Genomic DNA, 15112 nt, shown 5'->3' with positions numbered 1-15112 from the left:
AGAGTCTCCAATCGTCCCCCCAGGTGCCAATGTCGGCTTGCAGGGATGTGTATCTTTCCTTGACATAGAGAGCTACACCCTGCCCCTTTTGTCTACATGTTCTCTCCTGTACAGGGTATAACCGTCTATACCTGTGGCTCAGTCATAGGTGGAGTTCCACCAGGTCTCTGTTATCGTTTTGAGATCATAATCCTTTTGGTTTGGCAGGAGGACCAGTTCCTCCTGTTTGTTTCCCAGGCTCCTGGAATTGGTGTACAGGCACATAAGTGTTATTTGCCACCGGATAGAGCACATTACACTGGGAAGTGTTGTTGCCTTTCTTACAGATCGCTCTGGGGCTGGGGTAGGGGTAGGTTCCCTTGAATGCCTTGGCTTGCTGAGTTTACAAAAACTGCCCAGTGGGCCAGCAGTGGCAGTACTCCCCGCAACCCCCGGCCGACTCAGTTTAAAGCCCGGTGGAGCAGGTCGGCCAGTCTGGCTGAGAAGAGTCTCCTCCCCAGCACAGTGAGGTGGAGGCCGTCTCTTCCCAGCGGCTCGCTGCCTCCCTCACCAAAGAGCAGGCTGTGATCGTGGAAGCCAAAGTCTTCACGATGACACCAGCACCGCAGTCTGTGGTTGACTACCTCGACCCATCTCTCCCTCCTCAGCCCATGACCCACAACCGGGAGGAACGAGGAAAAGACCAACTGCGCCCCACAACCCCCTAAGCCCTGCTCCTGGAGCCCTGTAGTCTCTCATGACCCAGCTGGGATTGCTCCCAGCTGTGTTGTTCGTGCCCATGTGGATGAGGAGCATGGGGTACTGGCCAGAGGGCTGCAGAATCTTTGGGATCCTCTCGGCCACGTCCCGGATGCGGCCCCCAGGAGGTAGCAGACCTCCCGGGCCAGGGGGTCAGAGCGGCAGATTGCGCCCTCAGTCCCACTCAGGAGGGAGTCTCCCATGATGACCACTGTGTTTTGTCTTAGGGAGAGTAGGGGTAGGTGATCCTCCCTTGCCTGCTGGAGCCGGCAGCTCTGCAGGCTCGACTGGGGCTGCAAGAGATTCGTACCTGTTGCAAAGCCCCAGAGGGGAGGGGACCTTGGTGCGGTGGGCCTTGGGGCCATTGACCACCTTGGTCCAACCCCCTGGCTGGACCGTACGGGAGATCCCCGAGTCCTCCCTTGACCTGGAAGGTGACCTTGGTCTACTCTCCACCTCCAGGGGGTGAAGGGCCTGGCAGTAGGAGTCTATCTCCCGCTTGCCATCCCTGATGGCATGCAGTCTCTGGACTGCGGCCTGGAGCTCCTTGATCTGGTGCCCCAGAGACTGCAAAGAGGAGCAAACCTGGCGAGGGGAGCTGGCCATGCTCCCGGTCCCAGGAGACTGGAAACGTGCCAGGCAGCCCCTGCAGCTGAGCCAGGGGCTCCGTCCACGTGGAGCCTGGAGCCATGGGGCCGTCTGGGTGGAGGCGCCTGAGGTGCGGGGGGGTGGGGGGTGCGCGCAGACCCTAAGGGGACCCGTGGGGTGCGGCGTGTGCCCATCCGCATTGTGACACAGCAGTTTGACTACTGATGGGACTAGCTTCCCTAGGGGCGCGCTGGCAGGCGCGATGCCCTGCCCATGGCGGGCCGGGCCGGGCAGGGGCAGAGGAAGGGGCGGGCTCGGGCAGGGGGCCACCACCCCCCGTCCCGGGGCTCGGGACAGCCCTGTCTGGGCCCGGGGGAGGACAGGGGCCTCCCCTCTCTTGCTAAGGTAGGCCACGACGGGCATTTTTACTGCAGTCTTGGGGCAAATGAAAAAGAAAACGGGCAGGAGGGAGGTTGGGGGGCGAGGGGTGGAGGCTGCAGGCTGAGGCCAGAGCAAGCCCTGGGACCTGCAGGCTCTGGCCAGGGCAGTGCAGGGAAGGGCCAGGGTCAGGAGCTGCTCCTTGCCAGGGTGGGTGCCAGAGGTGGCAGGCTGCGGGGTGGGCGGCCGGCGTCCCCCGGGGTGTCTGTGCAGGGCGTGGGCAGGGCGGGAGCCAGGCGGGGCTGGCAGGGTGAGTGGACATGGCCGGATGGGGGTCCATCTACGGGGAAGATTTGAGGAGGGCTGCGGGGAGCAGACAGTTGAGGGGGTCCATCTGTGCTGGCAGGGGCAGGGCACAGCCGGGTTTGCACACCAAGACCTGCAGCTGCTGCCCATGTTCCTCCCGGGAGAGGAGGGTCAGCAAGGTCCTTGGCCTGGCTCTGTGTCACTGGTTCCCTGCAGGAGCTGCCCCCAACTGAGCTGGGGCTAAACCCAGGGCAAATAGCTGCTGGGCAGTGCAGGGGGGGGAGCGGGGCAACAGGCTGCAGGTGCAACTTGGTGCGCCACAGGGGAGTTGGAGGTCGAGCAGGACTCTGCCCACGCTTCTTGCAGAAGTCTTCCAATGCCAGAGATGCGTGTTTTGGGGGACATGAAAGGATTTCCACCTGTAATCCCAGCCCAAACACAGTTCCTTATTCACTGCTATATATACATAAGCACACAGGCCGGCGGGCCATTGGTGGGCAGGCTGGCACTCGCAAACCGAGCGTCGGGTCAGGCAGGACTCTGCCCAGACGCTTTTGAGAGAGCTCCCCAATGGCAGAGTTGCATGGTCTGGTCTGGGGTGACCGGGAAAGGATTTCCACCTATAATCCCAGACAAACCCCAGCTCCTTATTCAGGCCTGGGAGCCTGCCAGGTTTCAGGTTTGTGCGCAAATCCTGTGCTTTCAGTTGGGCAGCAACTTGTTCAGAAGTGTCCTCCGACAGCAGAGATGTTTTGGGGTGACCTGAAAAAGATTTTGCTGCATAATTGCAGCCTAATCTGAGGTCTTCTTTCAGGGCTACATACTTAAAGCGTGGTATTATGTTACATTTTTATGAGTAAAGACAGGCAGTCCTCAGATTTACCACACTGTTGCTTCACGAAAACCATGTCTTAAGTCGAAACGAAACGTTGCAGTTTGAGACGTTGGAACAGTGTTTCTCGCTGCCATCCACCACCCTGCGCTGCTTCCACATGGCCGGTCGCACATCCCGCCCCAGAGGCTGCTGATGGGTGGCGTGTGATTGGCTGGGTGCAAGGCCTGTCAGCAGCCCACAGAGCCACACGTGACCGGCTGTGCAAGGTGCGACCGCCACCGCTGCCCCACGCCGCTGCATGCAAGCCCCCTGCTCCTCGTCTGGCCACTGGTCGCCTCCCCTGCCGCCCGCTCTGCATCCGGCCAAGCATTGTAGAGTCAAAACTGACAACAGGAAGTCGAAGCAGGGTGTCAACCCACGATGAACAGTACTACGATGTTTATAACTCGAACATCGTAAAGTTGACGACTACCTATACATAGTTTTGATGAAATCCTGATTCTAGCTTGTGCAATTCATTACTAAAAACCATTAACTGTGCAAGGATTAGGTTTGAAAAAGGAACTGGAAACTGGGAATAAGAAATCAATTGTAAAGAAATTTTTCCTTATGTACAACCAGATGTGATCTTCTAGCAGTTTGTGTCCATTGTTCCTTGTCTTCCCCTGGGAGGTCTTGGTGAACAGGTGCTCCTCCAGGCCCTGATGCGCTCCCCTGGTATACTTATAGGCTGCCACCAAGTCCCCTCCGAGTCTTCTCTTCTCCAGGCTGAACAGTCCCAAGTCTTTCAGCCTCTCTTGCATGACCTGTTCTTCAGTCCCCTTATCATGCATATGGCCCTCCTTTTGACTCTCGAGTTTCTCCACATCCTTCCTGAAGCACAGCGCCCTGAACTGGACATGGTGCTCCAGCTGCAGTCTCACCAAGGCCGAGTAGAGCAGAGGATGACATCCTTAGTCTTGCTTGAGATGCATCGGTAGATGCGTGCCAGTATTTGATTCGCTTTGCCGGCTACAGCATCACATTGGTGGCTCACGTTCATTCTGTGGTCTCTCATGACACCCATCCTATCCCCCTGGGACTTCAGATGCTCCCAAATCCATTGGCAGGCATCCTACATGCAGGCCCAAGCCCAGAGGTTTTGTGGTTCAGATGCAGGAGTGATGCATAGGCAGTGCATGTGGGTGCACGTGCACCGCCTGTGTGGCGGTGCACCCCCTGCAAAAAGGCACTACCACCTGCAGGTGGTCACCAACGCATGGGCGGTGCTCGCCACCCCCACCCCTGCCAACAGTGCCAGCAGCATCTGCAGGAGATCCCTGCTGCTGCGCCCCCACTGCCGCTAGCACAGCCATGCCCCCCCAGCCACTGGGGGCACAAACTGTTCATGCTCAGATGCCTCCAGTTACTACAGGCAAGCATCCTGCATCCCAGACTCTTTAGTCTGGGACTTCAAATACTCCCTACACTCGATCTTGATCTTAGCCCACAAAAGCTTACTACTCCAGGGTGATTAAAGAGTAGCTGTCTTGGTTTTGTCCTGTTTTATAGGCCTGCTGGGGGAAGGGATACAGCAGCCAATCAGGAGGGAATTCGCAAAATAAGTGACTGCAGCTTGGATGGTTACAAAAGCCTTCAGGCTTCAAGACTGGGAGAAGCATCAAGGGCTGAGAAGTCCAGGCAGGACATTTGGACAGTGTTTACACTTGGATTCGGCTTAACAAGTCCTTTCATACTTTCAAGAAAATAGCATATAAAAATAAGGCAATATTCAGAAATCTGTATTAAAGCTGGATTCCCAAGATGATTCAATTGCCCAGTTTCTGGTACACAGCAAATTTTGGCAGTTGCATTACAAAGCCAGGATAGTAGGAAGGTTTGGGAAGCCCTGTGGAATTGTAACTCTCTTTTTAACGAAGAGCTGCTAATAGCCGAATAGGGGCCACAGAATCCATTTTTGAAATGCGTCTGGGTGCAGAAATACTGGCCCTTGGACAAGTTTTGGATCATTTACTGGCCATCTATTAACAGGACGCCAACATCCATAAAAACTAGCAAGGACTGATCTCAAGAATCAGCACAAACAACGTCACAAGGAAAATTCCCGCAGTAACACTGCAACCCCCAGGACCACAAAACAATGAGGAGCAGGTAATAAATTTGCTACGTTTATAAAACACAAACAAATCAGAGGACATTGGCTCAAACAATAATACGTGGACAAAGGTAATAGTTTGGAGGTTGGTCTGTTTCTTAGAGGAGGCGGTATTCTCTCTTGATGAATAAAGAAGGACACAGTCTATTTCTGAAAGTCTCAGATGGAATCCTCTTGGGTAGAAGGTCACATCTGGCAACTGCAGCGAGACAGCACTCTGTATACCACATACACTTCCACTTCCAAACAAATGATCTGTAGTAAGCTCTCAGCAGTGTGGAAGGTGAAGTTAGATTTTCCTGAGCGAGATATACAGCAGACAGCTGGTGAAACCCTGGACGTACTCCTCCCTGGCTGCTGCTGTTTCAGGAATAATATTTAGCCCTAGAACCTGCCCCATTATCAACATCTGTATAGACTTCCTTTACACTGCACAGTGCCCCGCTGTGGCATTCAGGCATCAACACGTCACGCTGATCAAAGTGCCCTGCTCTAGCAGGAACAACAGGGGAGTGTACCAGGCTGCAATATCAGTCTGGATGGAGCTGACACCTCTGCCTGGCCCGCTCCAAGAGCTGGTGCAGAGAGGAGCTGTGCCACAGCCCCACCACCTCCTGCTGTGTGTGCTATGTCCCTGGGTACGTAGGTGCAGCTCCTCTGTGCTGCAGGAACAGTCACTGCACCTGCCCTCTGGGTGCATTACACTCACACCAGCTCTCCACATGTCCCAGTCCTGCACACCCACATCACAGCCATGGCACATGTAGACCTGTTTTAGGAACAGCAGTGCAACTGAATTTCAATGCCCAGTCCATTGTCTGGTAGTTCTGGCTCCTTAGCAAGTGCTCTAACCGCTAGACTATTGGGCTAAAAGAGATGGGAGGACCCGCCACTGCCCCCAAACCATCACTAGCCATGCATTTCCTGCAGTTGAAGCTTCAGGGAAGTGCCTGGCACCACACACACATACACATGCCCACCGGGGCAGCAGCCTTGGTGAGCAAAGAGGAGCTTGTGGGCCAGCTCAGGAGGGAAGCCCGGGCAAGCACAGCTCTGCACATGTAGACAAAACCCAGAGCCCATGCAAATGCCAGAGGAGGTGCCCTGGCAGCCGCATGACCACCTACGGGTCAGTGCAGGAGAAACAGGGTCCAACCCTCAGGGTTATACAGCTCTTTTTAGTACTAAACAGACCGACTCATGCCTCATGATCACAATGTCCTGTGCCCCACTGGCCACAGGGCAGGGAGTGGGAGCTGCGCCATGCAGGGGGGGCAGGCAGGAATGGGTCCATGCGCTTGCCCTCACCCAAGCATGGTGCAGCACAGCATCGGTGGGGCCAGCTAGGGGCATCCTTACCTGACAGGGGAGACAGCACAATCACCTGGGCGACTCTTTCAGGGTGAGGCTGGCCCCGTGTGCTCTAGGCGAGCTGCTCCCTGTGATTTTTCCACGGGCAGGGAAACTCGACTGCACAATCTGTGGTAGTGAAGGCTGCAGCCATGCTCTCCCCCCCAGCTCGCATGGGGAATGCGACTGTAGGAAACTGGGCAGCAGAAACGTGACCTACAAGGCTGAAAACAGACAACCAGCTTCCCTGGGATACAGCCTTTTATTCTGGGATTCTGCGGAGGCACAAACTCATCGTCCCACCCTAAGTACCGATGAAGGACCTGGATAACACAGCTAGGGCTAATTCATGTTCGTTGCCCTTCAGGACAGTCCCTTACACAGGCAGCCTAGAGGCCTGTTTCCACATCAAAAGCAGTTTAGAGTCAAAGCTCAGGACAAGTTACAGGCTGCAGGGGACAGGTCAGACTGAAAACAGACCACCACCTGGAGGTGGCCCTGAGCAAGCTGGAATAAGACTCCTATCAGACAAACTGGCACAGCCACGTACACATCAGGTTTAAATGGCATTAGGCATGATTGTTCTGAGGCAAAGTGTTAAACGGAGCAGGTCACAGGTTGCAGCGGGGGCTGAGGAGCTGATCAGTTGAAGTTTGGGGTTTGCTGCACGACAAAAGCTGGCTGCTGGCTTCAGAGACAACCCTCAGTGGGGCTGGGAACCCACGGAAACACTTCCTATCATACCACAGCATCAGAAACAACAGTCCTTCCTTCCCTAGATCTCTCTCAGCTGCCCTTGGGACCCCAAACCTGCTGGCTGCCACCCAGGCTGTCCTCAGGAGCACAGAAGGGCACAGGCTCCCCTGCCCAGTGCCCACCCCATGTGGAGATCCCAGGGGCCAGCAGCTCAGGGGTGGATTCAGGTTCCATGTCTGCACAAATCAGGCCGGAGACTCTCTCACATGCAAAACACTTGGGCGCCACATCTCCAGCGCTAGCCCCAGGCTCCACTGCAGCTTCCATCAGAGCTGCTACCTCTCCTCAGCTGCCAGTCCCCCTCCCCTGCCCTGTGGGGTTCCTTTCTGCCTCTCCGCCACCTCCTCAGGGCTCGTGGGACTGTCCACGCAGCTCCCTGCCCTCAGGACCTCGCTACGCAGAATTCCCTGCACGTCTGCCCTAGCTGAGCCAGGCAGTTGTCGTCCCCTGTGCCAGCAGTGGGGAGACAGGAGCCCTCAGGGAGGGGAATAGGGCAGGAGCAGAGGACAGGCGGCAGACAGCACCTGGGAGCTGGATCCATCCCCCCTCCAACTAGCATCTCATCTGACACCAGGTCCAGAGCACGTGGGACCCCCCACGCCCACCCAGCTGTGATCCACTGGGACGAGCTGCGAGGGAAGGAGAGGATGGCTGGAGGCCTGGGTCCTCTGCCAGGTCTCACTGAGAAAATGAGCACCAGACACACTGGTGCTTCAAGAAAACCCTCTTTAATCGACACAGGAAAGGCCAGTTCGATCCTCCCAGCTTGGTGCTACCTGGACGTGCTGGGAGCTAGGTGTCCTCAGTACCAGGCTCCTCACCCGCTGTGGCTGCCTCCTCCTCCTCCTCCCGCAGCAGGGCCGTGCCCAGGCTCTGCAGGTCATCCAGAAGGGCAGCCAGGGATGCTGGGGGCAGAGGGAGCCATGAAGGGCTGGGAGTGCAAAGCCCAGGCAGGCCAGGTCAGGGCTGGGGGCAGGTGCGTACCTTGGGAAGGTGGCTGCAAGCCGGAGGACCCCAGTGCTGCGTCCAGGCCGGGCCCCTGCTGCTCCCCTGGCAGCTTCCGTGCCGTCACTCGGCTACGTTGGAACTGGGCCAGGAGCCCCTCCTGCCGCAGGGTGGCCTGGAGGGGAAGGAGCTGTGGTCAGCGTGGGGTCGGGGCCAGGGTCGGGACGCGGGCTGCCACCAGAGCTGGGGGAGCAAGGGGAGCCTGTTCCTGCCCCTCGAATGTACCATCAGCAGGTTTCTGTCCCTCTCCAGCTCCCGCAGGCGAGTGCCCAGCCGAGTTATTTCTTCCTTCTGGGCTTCGTCGTGGAGCCGCGCCAACTCCTGGCTCCGGGCCTTGTCCCGAGCAGCCTGGCGCTCAGCCTGGCGCAGGGCCACAACTGCAGAGACGGCAGGGCTGGAGGAGAACTGTGGCGGTGGAGGGAGGCTGGGTGAGGAGCCAGGGGCCCTGCAGGGACGGGAGTCCTGTACCTGTCTTTGTGTGTTCCCGTCGCGCCTCACTGAGCTGCTTCTCAGCCTCAGCAAGGTCCCCACGGAGCTGCGTCTCCACCTGGGCCACCTTCTCCTGCAAGACTGCAAGGGGAAGAGGTCAGAGTGATCCCAATGGACCCCTCTGCCCCTCCAGGCAGCCTGCCCTGCCTTGCCCTACCTCGCTTGTGTTCCCCCTGCAGCTGCGCCAACTGCTGCTTCAGTCCCTTTGCCGCCTCCTGGCTGTTGTGCAGCTCCTGGCGCGCCGTCTCCAGCCACCCCTGCAGCTCCTGGCACTCCTGCTCCACCGCCTCCTTCTGCTCCAGCACTTGCCGCAGGCTGTCGGCCACCTCCTGGAGTTCGCGCCCCGCTGTGGCCCAAGCAGAGACAGAACAGAGGTATTGACCTGGGGGGAACAGGACCCCAGCCTGCAGCCACCACCACGGCTGTGGTCCCAACTCCAGCCACGGGGGCACCCCCCAGCCCTACCTTTTTCCCGGGCCTCAGCCATCTTTCTCTCTACAGCCTGGGCCCCGCGCTTCAGCTCAGCAGCCAAGTGGTCCCGCTCCTGGTGCAGCTGGGCCAGCTCCACCTGCAGAGCCTCCTGGAAGGGGCTGGAGGGGAGGAAAGGGTCAGCCATGCAGCCTCTGCTGGCCCCAGCCCATGGCCCTCCAGAAACCAAGAAACACATACAGTGTCCAGGCTCCTGGCCCCCCTACTCTGACCCACCAGACCTGCTGCCCTCCCAGAGAACCCAGGCACCTGAGTTCCCAGTCCCCTGCTCTGATGTACCAGATCCTGCTCCCCTTCTAGAGCAGGGAAAGCAGCCAGGCATCCAGCATCCCCGCCCCCCACTCCAAACCAGCAAGCCTCACTCCTCTCCCAGAACACAGACCCAGGTGTCCTGGCTGCCAGCCTCACACCCACCAGACCCCACCTCACTCCCAGACCAGAAGAGAACTCAGGTGTCCAGGTGGGCTCTTAGCCCCCAGGACACCCATCCCCAAAGCCCTGCTCCCCTCCTAGGAACGGGACAGGACCCAGGCACCTGGAATCCAACCAGTTCACCAGAATCCACGTCCCTCCCACAGCTGGGAGAGCATCAGGGTATCCGGCTCCCAGCCCCACACCCCAGCTCCTCTTGGGGCTGCAGGGACTCACATATCTGGCTCTGGGCTGGCAGCCCTGAGTGGCTCTTCCCGCTGCAGTCGAGCCAAGGCCACTTTCTGGGAGACGAGCCCTGCAGGCCAAAGAAGCAGTTATAGCTCTGAGACACAGCTCCCTGGGGCAGGACAACAAGACAGAGCCAAGAGCATGGCTGGAAAGTCTGGAACAGGCAGTGACAGGACAGATAGATCCTTGCACCCTTGGGTCATGCTGAGACATGGGGAAGACGAGTCCCTGGGGCAGGGCCTGTGCCCAGGCTCTACCCAGCCCCACCCCTCACCTTGGATGGCGTCTACTCTCCTGGCAGCGAAGCCAACACGAGCACCCAGACCAGCTAGGCGCGAGACGGCCGCCCGCAGCTCCCCCTCCTGCTGCCCAACCTGCTGCTGCAGACTGTGGAGGGCAAGGTCTGGGGTCAGAGGCTCCTTTGTGACTTGCCTCCTGCCGCTGCAACAAGGGATTTTGGGAGACCGGGCTGCTCCAGTGGTCCCATGCCCCTGCCTCACCTCCTCACAGCTTCCACCAGGCCCCGCAAGGCGCCTTCAGCCGCTTCTGCCCGGAGCTGCTGGCGCTGCCCTGAGTCCTTGCTGTGGGACAGGTCAGCCTGGAGCGTCTGTAGGAGAGAGTGGGGTCCAGATCCAGTGCTGTCTTCCCACCAGTGTCCCTGGGCTGGTTCAGGATGGCACCTCCCAGAAAGGAGGGCACTGCCCACCCCTAGTCCCCAGAGCCAGCTGCACCCCTGGCCAGCTGGGTATGGTGCCCCCAGAAGAAAAGAGCTCGTCCTGCTCCGGTCCAGACCTTGCTCTTCACTCTCTCCATGTCGGCCTCAGCTGTCTTCTCCTGCAAACTGTGCAAGAGCAGCGCGACCTGCTGGTCCCGTCGCGCCACCTCACCCTCCAGCTCCAACACCTGCCGAAACACAGAACCAATAGGACCCAGGTGTCCTGGCTCCCCCTCCCCTCCTCTTTCCTCCCCTCCCCTCCAAACCTGGGAGACCCCAGGTGCCCTGGTTCCCAGCCTCCCTGCTCTGATCCATCACACCCCACTCCCATAAGAACACAAGAGCTGCCATGTACTGGGGCAGACCTTAGGTTCATCTTGCCCAATCTCCTGTGTTAAACGGCCTCCACCTGGCCACAGCCAAGCTGGTGATCTGCCTGACCAGGAAGGAGCTGCTGGCTGGAGGGGACCCCAGGGCCTGCAGCACCGCTTTTCTGTCCCTGGTCTGATCCCGCCTCCAGGCAGTCTCACTGGGCAGTGTCCACTGGTTCCCAAGATGTGTTCAAGGGCCAGCAGGTGTGATCTGCTTGGTGTTCCTGCTTGAACCACTTGCTTTAAAGCTGACCTCACTCCTGTCTGTGTTTTGTCTTTTATTTGCCCCAAAGAATCTGCTGGTGCTCCTGTGGGGGCCCCTCTTAGCAAGGGAGGCTTACAGTTTGCCTCGGTGTGCCTAGGCCCATGCTCCCTGGCACTTCAAATAGGCTTGTGTCACACAGTGGCACAGAGCGGAGGCTGGAAGGCGGAGCAAACAGAGTCCGAGCAGGATTTTCCTGTTCCTCTCTCCCTTGCAGGCTCTGGCATTGAAGGTCCAGGCGCCTCTGATGCAGAGGTTGTGCCCCTTACTCCCTGCTCAACAGCTGTGGATGCCCCTTTTCTCCAGAAACATGCCCAGTCCCTTTGTGAACTGGCAGCTCCCACCACATCTGGTGGCCACAAGTCCCACGCTTGAATAAAGCGCTGGATGGAAGAGAACTCGCTGCCTTTAGTTTTAAGTTTGCTACCCGCTAGTTTCATGTTGAGACCCCTCGTTCTCGTCTGGCGAGAGATGGTAAACAATAAATCCTTAGTTAGTGGCCACTTAGTGCTCTGTAAACCCTTCTCATGTCCCCCAAGTGTCAATTTTTTTAAGGTAAGCAGGCCTGGCCTCCTTAGTCTCTCAAGTGGAAGCCGCTCTGGACCACTCAGCATCCTTGCTGCCCTTCTCAGCGGAACTGGAGAAGGTGCAATCTCCTTTTGGAGGTGTGGGGGCCAGAACCGGGTGTGGTATTCAAGGTGTGGATGGGATGCCCCACAGACTTATTAATAGGCATCATGGTACTGTGTTTTCTTTGTACTTCCCTTATTGGATTATTTGTATTTCTTTGTACTTCCCTTAATGATCCCTAATGCTTTATTTGCCTTTCCGTCAGCGGTGGAGCAGGGAGCTGATGTTTTCAGTGCACCATTCCATCCAGAGCCTGGACAGAGCTCCCTCCCCCTCTGCTCTAATCCATCACCACTTCCCCCCTGGCCCTCGGACCCTGGAGGAGATCCAGGCATCCCCCCAGCCCCAGCACACACCTTCCTGCGGAGCAGGCCAGTGGCTTCGGCTTGGCCCAGCTCCTGGGTCTTGAGCTGCACCATGAGGGCGAAAACTTTTTCCCGCCAGCGGCTCAGCAGGGCCTGGGCCTTCATGGCCCCCTCAGGCTGCAGGGGGTCCCAGGGCTGGGAGCACGAGAGGAAGGAGTTAGTGAGGCCCTGTACAGCACAGAGCCCCTAGTACCCTCAGGGCACGGCACCCACTCCCCTGCATGGGAGAGCCTCCCCCTGCACCCTGCTGGATCTCCCCACCACACCATGTCCCCACAGCCGCCCCAGGGACCTGGTGCCGCAGCCCAGCCACCAAGGGACGTGCCCCGTGGCCTTGGGGCCATTCACCTTCCGCGTCAGCTCTGCCTCCTGCAGGGCAAGGATGTCGCCCAGCGCAGCCAGTCGGACCTGCAGCAGCTCCACCACGGTCCTCAGAGCATCCCGTTCTGCCTCCGCCTGCTGTGGGAGAGGCTGTCGTTACTCCCGGCAGGGCACTCTCCGGCCCTGGCCCCGGCCCCACTCACCTGCAGGCACTCCTGAGGGGGGCTGTTCTGCTCGCACAGGTCGGCTCGCAGCTGCTGCAGCAAAGCATTCTGGGAGGCCAGCTCAGCCTTGGCCACACTGCAGGGGCAGAGGACAAGGGGTCACCTGGTGGGCCTGGCTCCTCTTGGGGGCCGCGAGGGCAGCGGCCTACCCCAGCTGCTCCTGGAGCGCGTCTCGCTGCTGCTCCAGACGGGCGGCCTCCTGTCCCCGGGCCTCCAGCTCCTCCCGCAGCTCGCGGACTTGCTGCGTCAGGGCGTCCCGCTCTGCCCCGTGGGCTGCGGACAGCTGGCACAGCTGGAAAGGAGGCAGGCAGCCTGGATTCGCACTCGCCCACCCAGCCCCGCTCCCCCAGCCCGGAGGGGACCTGCCAGTCCTGGCTCCCAGCCCTACCCTCACCCCCCTCCTCGCGCTGGAGACAACCCAGGCAAGGGCCCGGCTGCTGCTCACCTCCACCCGGTGCTGGTCCAGCGCCCCCTGCAGGCGCTCCCTCATTTGCTGGGTCTCAGCCTCTTGCTCCTGCAGCGCCGCCCGCAGCTCCCCCTGCGCGGCTGCCGCCTCCTGCTCCTGCCGCTCCGTGGCCCCCGCTAGCTCCGCCCTGAGGGCATCCACCTCTGCTCGGCTCCGCCCCCGGAGAGTCTCCAGCTCCGCCCTCAGGGCGTCGGCTTCCACTTGGCTCTGGACCCGGAGGGCCCCCGGCTCCGTCCCGAGGGCATCAGCCTCTGCCTGCAGGCGGGCGGCGGTGCTGGCGCGGGGGGCCCCTGTCGCCTCCTGCTGGAGGGCGGTGGCGCGCGTCCCGGCCAGCTCCGCCTCCAGCCGCCGGATCTCGTGGAGCTGGCGGGAGATGATCTCGGCCTCCTGGGACGTGGCCAAGGCCGGGCCGGGGCCCAGGGGCTCGGCCTCCCGGTCCAGCGACCTGCGGGGCAGGGTGGTGAGGGCAGGTGGGTGCGGGCAGCGGGCTGACGCGGCTCAGGGCAGGGGGCGCGGGGCCGTTACCTGGTCCGGGCGCCGGGCTGGTCCATCGCCGCGGCCCTGCAGCCCCGGGACGCCTCCTCCGCCCACCCCGGGGGCTCCCAGCTCAGCTCTGGTGGCCTCCAGCCGGACGGGCCTGCGTCCCGGGGCGCTGCCGTGCGGGGCCGGAAGTGCGAGGGGGGCATCAGCCCCCGGGGACCTGCCGAGGGGACACGGGTCAGACCAGCGCCCGCGGCCCTGCGCCCAGAGGGGGCCGGGACCCAGCCAGGCGTTACCAGCAGGCGCGGGGGCGCCGAAGGCAGCCGGGGGATCCAGGCGCTGCCCGGCCCCGGCCCTCCGCTCCATGGTCCCGCGGCGCCGACCTATGGGAGATGCAGGCACGGGGCTTGCAGCGCAGGGCTGGGGGAAGCCACCCCTCATTGCCCCTGCCCCACGCACCCCTCCAGCCCCAGCTGCCCAAACCCCCTCCCACTCCACCTCCACCTGCCCCACACCCTCCCCACCTGCCCCAGCCCCGCCCACTCCAGCCCCACCTGCCCCAGCCCCTCCCACCTGGGGGATGCTGGGAGCCTTGAACCCCCGACCCTGCACTCACGCTCCCCTGAGTCCCGCCCCCAGCCCGGGAAGTCTCGCGAGAAGAGAAGTGGAGTTCCCGCCAGCCTCGCGCCAGAGCGCCCGGGACTCCAACTGGCCAACCCGCGCGTGGCAGCGGAGCGAAGCCCCGCCCGCTCCGGGCCCCAACGAATCACAGGGTGGCAGGGCGGGGCCAGGCCGCCGAGCCCATGCCCTGGCCAATGAGAGCGGAGGCGGGCCCGCCGGGGGCGGGGTTCTTTGCGGGGTTGCTCGGCATTGGGAGGCGGGGCCGCGCTGCCTCCGGGGAGCGGCCCGCCCGGCAGGGCCTGGGCCTGTGCCTGGGGCGGGGGGGGCGGGGCGCGGAGCCGGCACACGTGAGCGGGGGCTGTCCCGGCCCCGCGGAGGCAGGCCAGGGCAGGGGCAGACGCCGCCCTGTGCCCCGGCGCAAACCGGCGGGGCGGCGGGAGGGGAGGGGAGCGGAGCGCGGTGTGTGCCGGCGCCCTCGGCAGACTGGTGGGTCCGTGTGTTGAGGACAGGACGTGGTTTTGAATGTCGAGTCTTTTAATGTATGGTTAGACTCGTGAATAAAGTCCCGACGCCTCTCGCAGCCCAGCCTGCGGGCTGCGCCTCATCAGCCTCCTGGAAACAAAACCACCGTGGAGTAAATACAGACCTTGGGTTTCTGACACAGTGTAACCTGCCCGAGACCTGGCTCCCCAGGGCCCGCTCCGCTGCTTCCCGGCTACACTCGCGCCCCTTCCCCCTGCCCCGTCTCGCCCACTGGCGCCTCGCTGTACACGTGGGCTGCCCGCCTGTCTCGCACGCACCAGCCTCTGGCCTCTCCTCCCTCCCTCCCTCCCTCCAGGAAGGGCACTGGCTTGGGATCGGACTGCAGCCCACAGCTTGGGGAGCTCTGGACCCTGGGACGTGCCGTG

General features: G+C 60.9%; 1 protein-coding gene across 1 annotated transcript; it reads right to left on the bottom strand.

Annotated features, from left to right (window-relative positions):
• Positions 1-5000: 5000 nt before the first annotated feature.
• On the bottom strand, positions 5001-14348 carry LOC102560747 (coiled-coil alpha-helical rod protein 1). The gene is made up of 18 exons (XM_059718890.1): positions 14200-14348; positions 13880-13966; positions 13629-13803; positions 13083-13548; positions 12787-12929; positions 12617-12713; positions 12441-12548; positions 12084-12227; positions 10542-10652; positions 10250-10356; positions 10024-10136; positions 9738-9816; positions 9066-9190; positions 8758-8946; positions 8580-8681; positions 8337-8488; positions 8091-8226; positions 5001-8011 (listed from the first exon to the last, which is right to left on the bottom strand). The coding sequence occupies exons 2-18, from the start codon at positions 13947-13949 to the stop codon at positions 7899-7901; spliced, it is 2430 nt and encodes an 809-aa protein (XP_059574873.1). The 5' UTR covers positions 13950-13966; positions 14200-14348; the 3' UTR covers positions 5001-7898.
• Positions 14349-15112: the final 764 nt, after the last annotated feature.

Source organism: Alligator mississippiensis, chromosome 15 (genome assembly GCF_030867095.1).
Source record: "Alligator mississippiensis isolate rAllMis1 chromosome 15, rAllMis1, whole genome shotgun sequence".
NCBI lineage: Eukaryota > Metazoa > Chordata > Crocodylia > Alligatoridae > Alligator > Alligator mississippiensis.
This window is presented reverse-complemented; position numbering and strand designations above follow the sequence as displayed.

Coding starts and splice junctions, on each gene's coding strand:
- LOC102560747 (XM_059718890.1), bottom strand. CDS start 13,949: ATGGAGCGGAGGGCCGGGGCCGGGCAGCGCCTGGATCCCCCGGCTGCC. Junction 13,804..13,879: donor CGGCGCCCCCGCGCCTGCTG/GTAACGCCTGGC, acceptor TCCCCTCGGCAG/GTCCCCGGGGGCTGATGCCC. Junction 13,549..13,628: donor CAGCCCGGCGCCCGGACCAG/GTAACGGCCCCG, acceptor CCTGCCCCGCAG/GTCGCTGGACCGGGAGGCCG.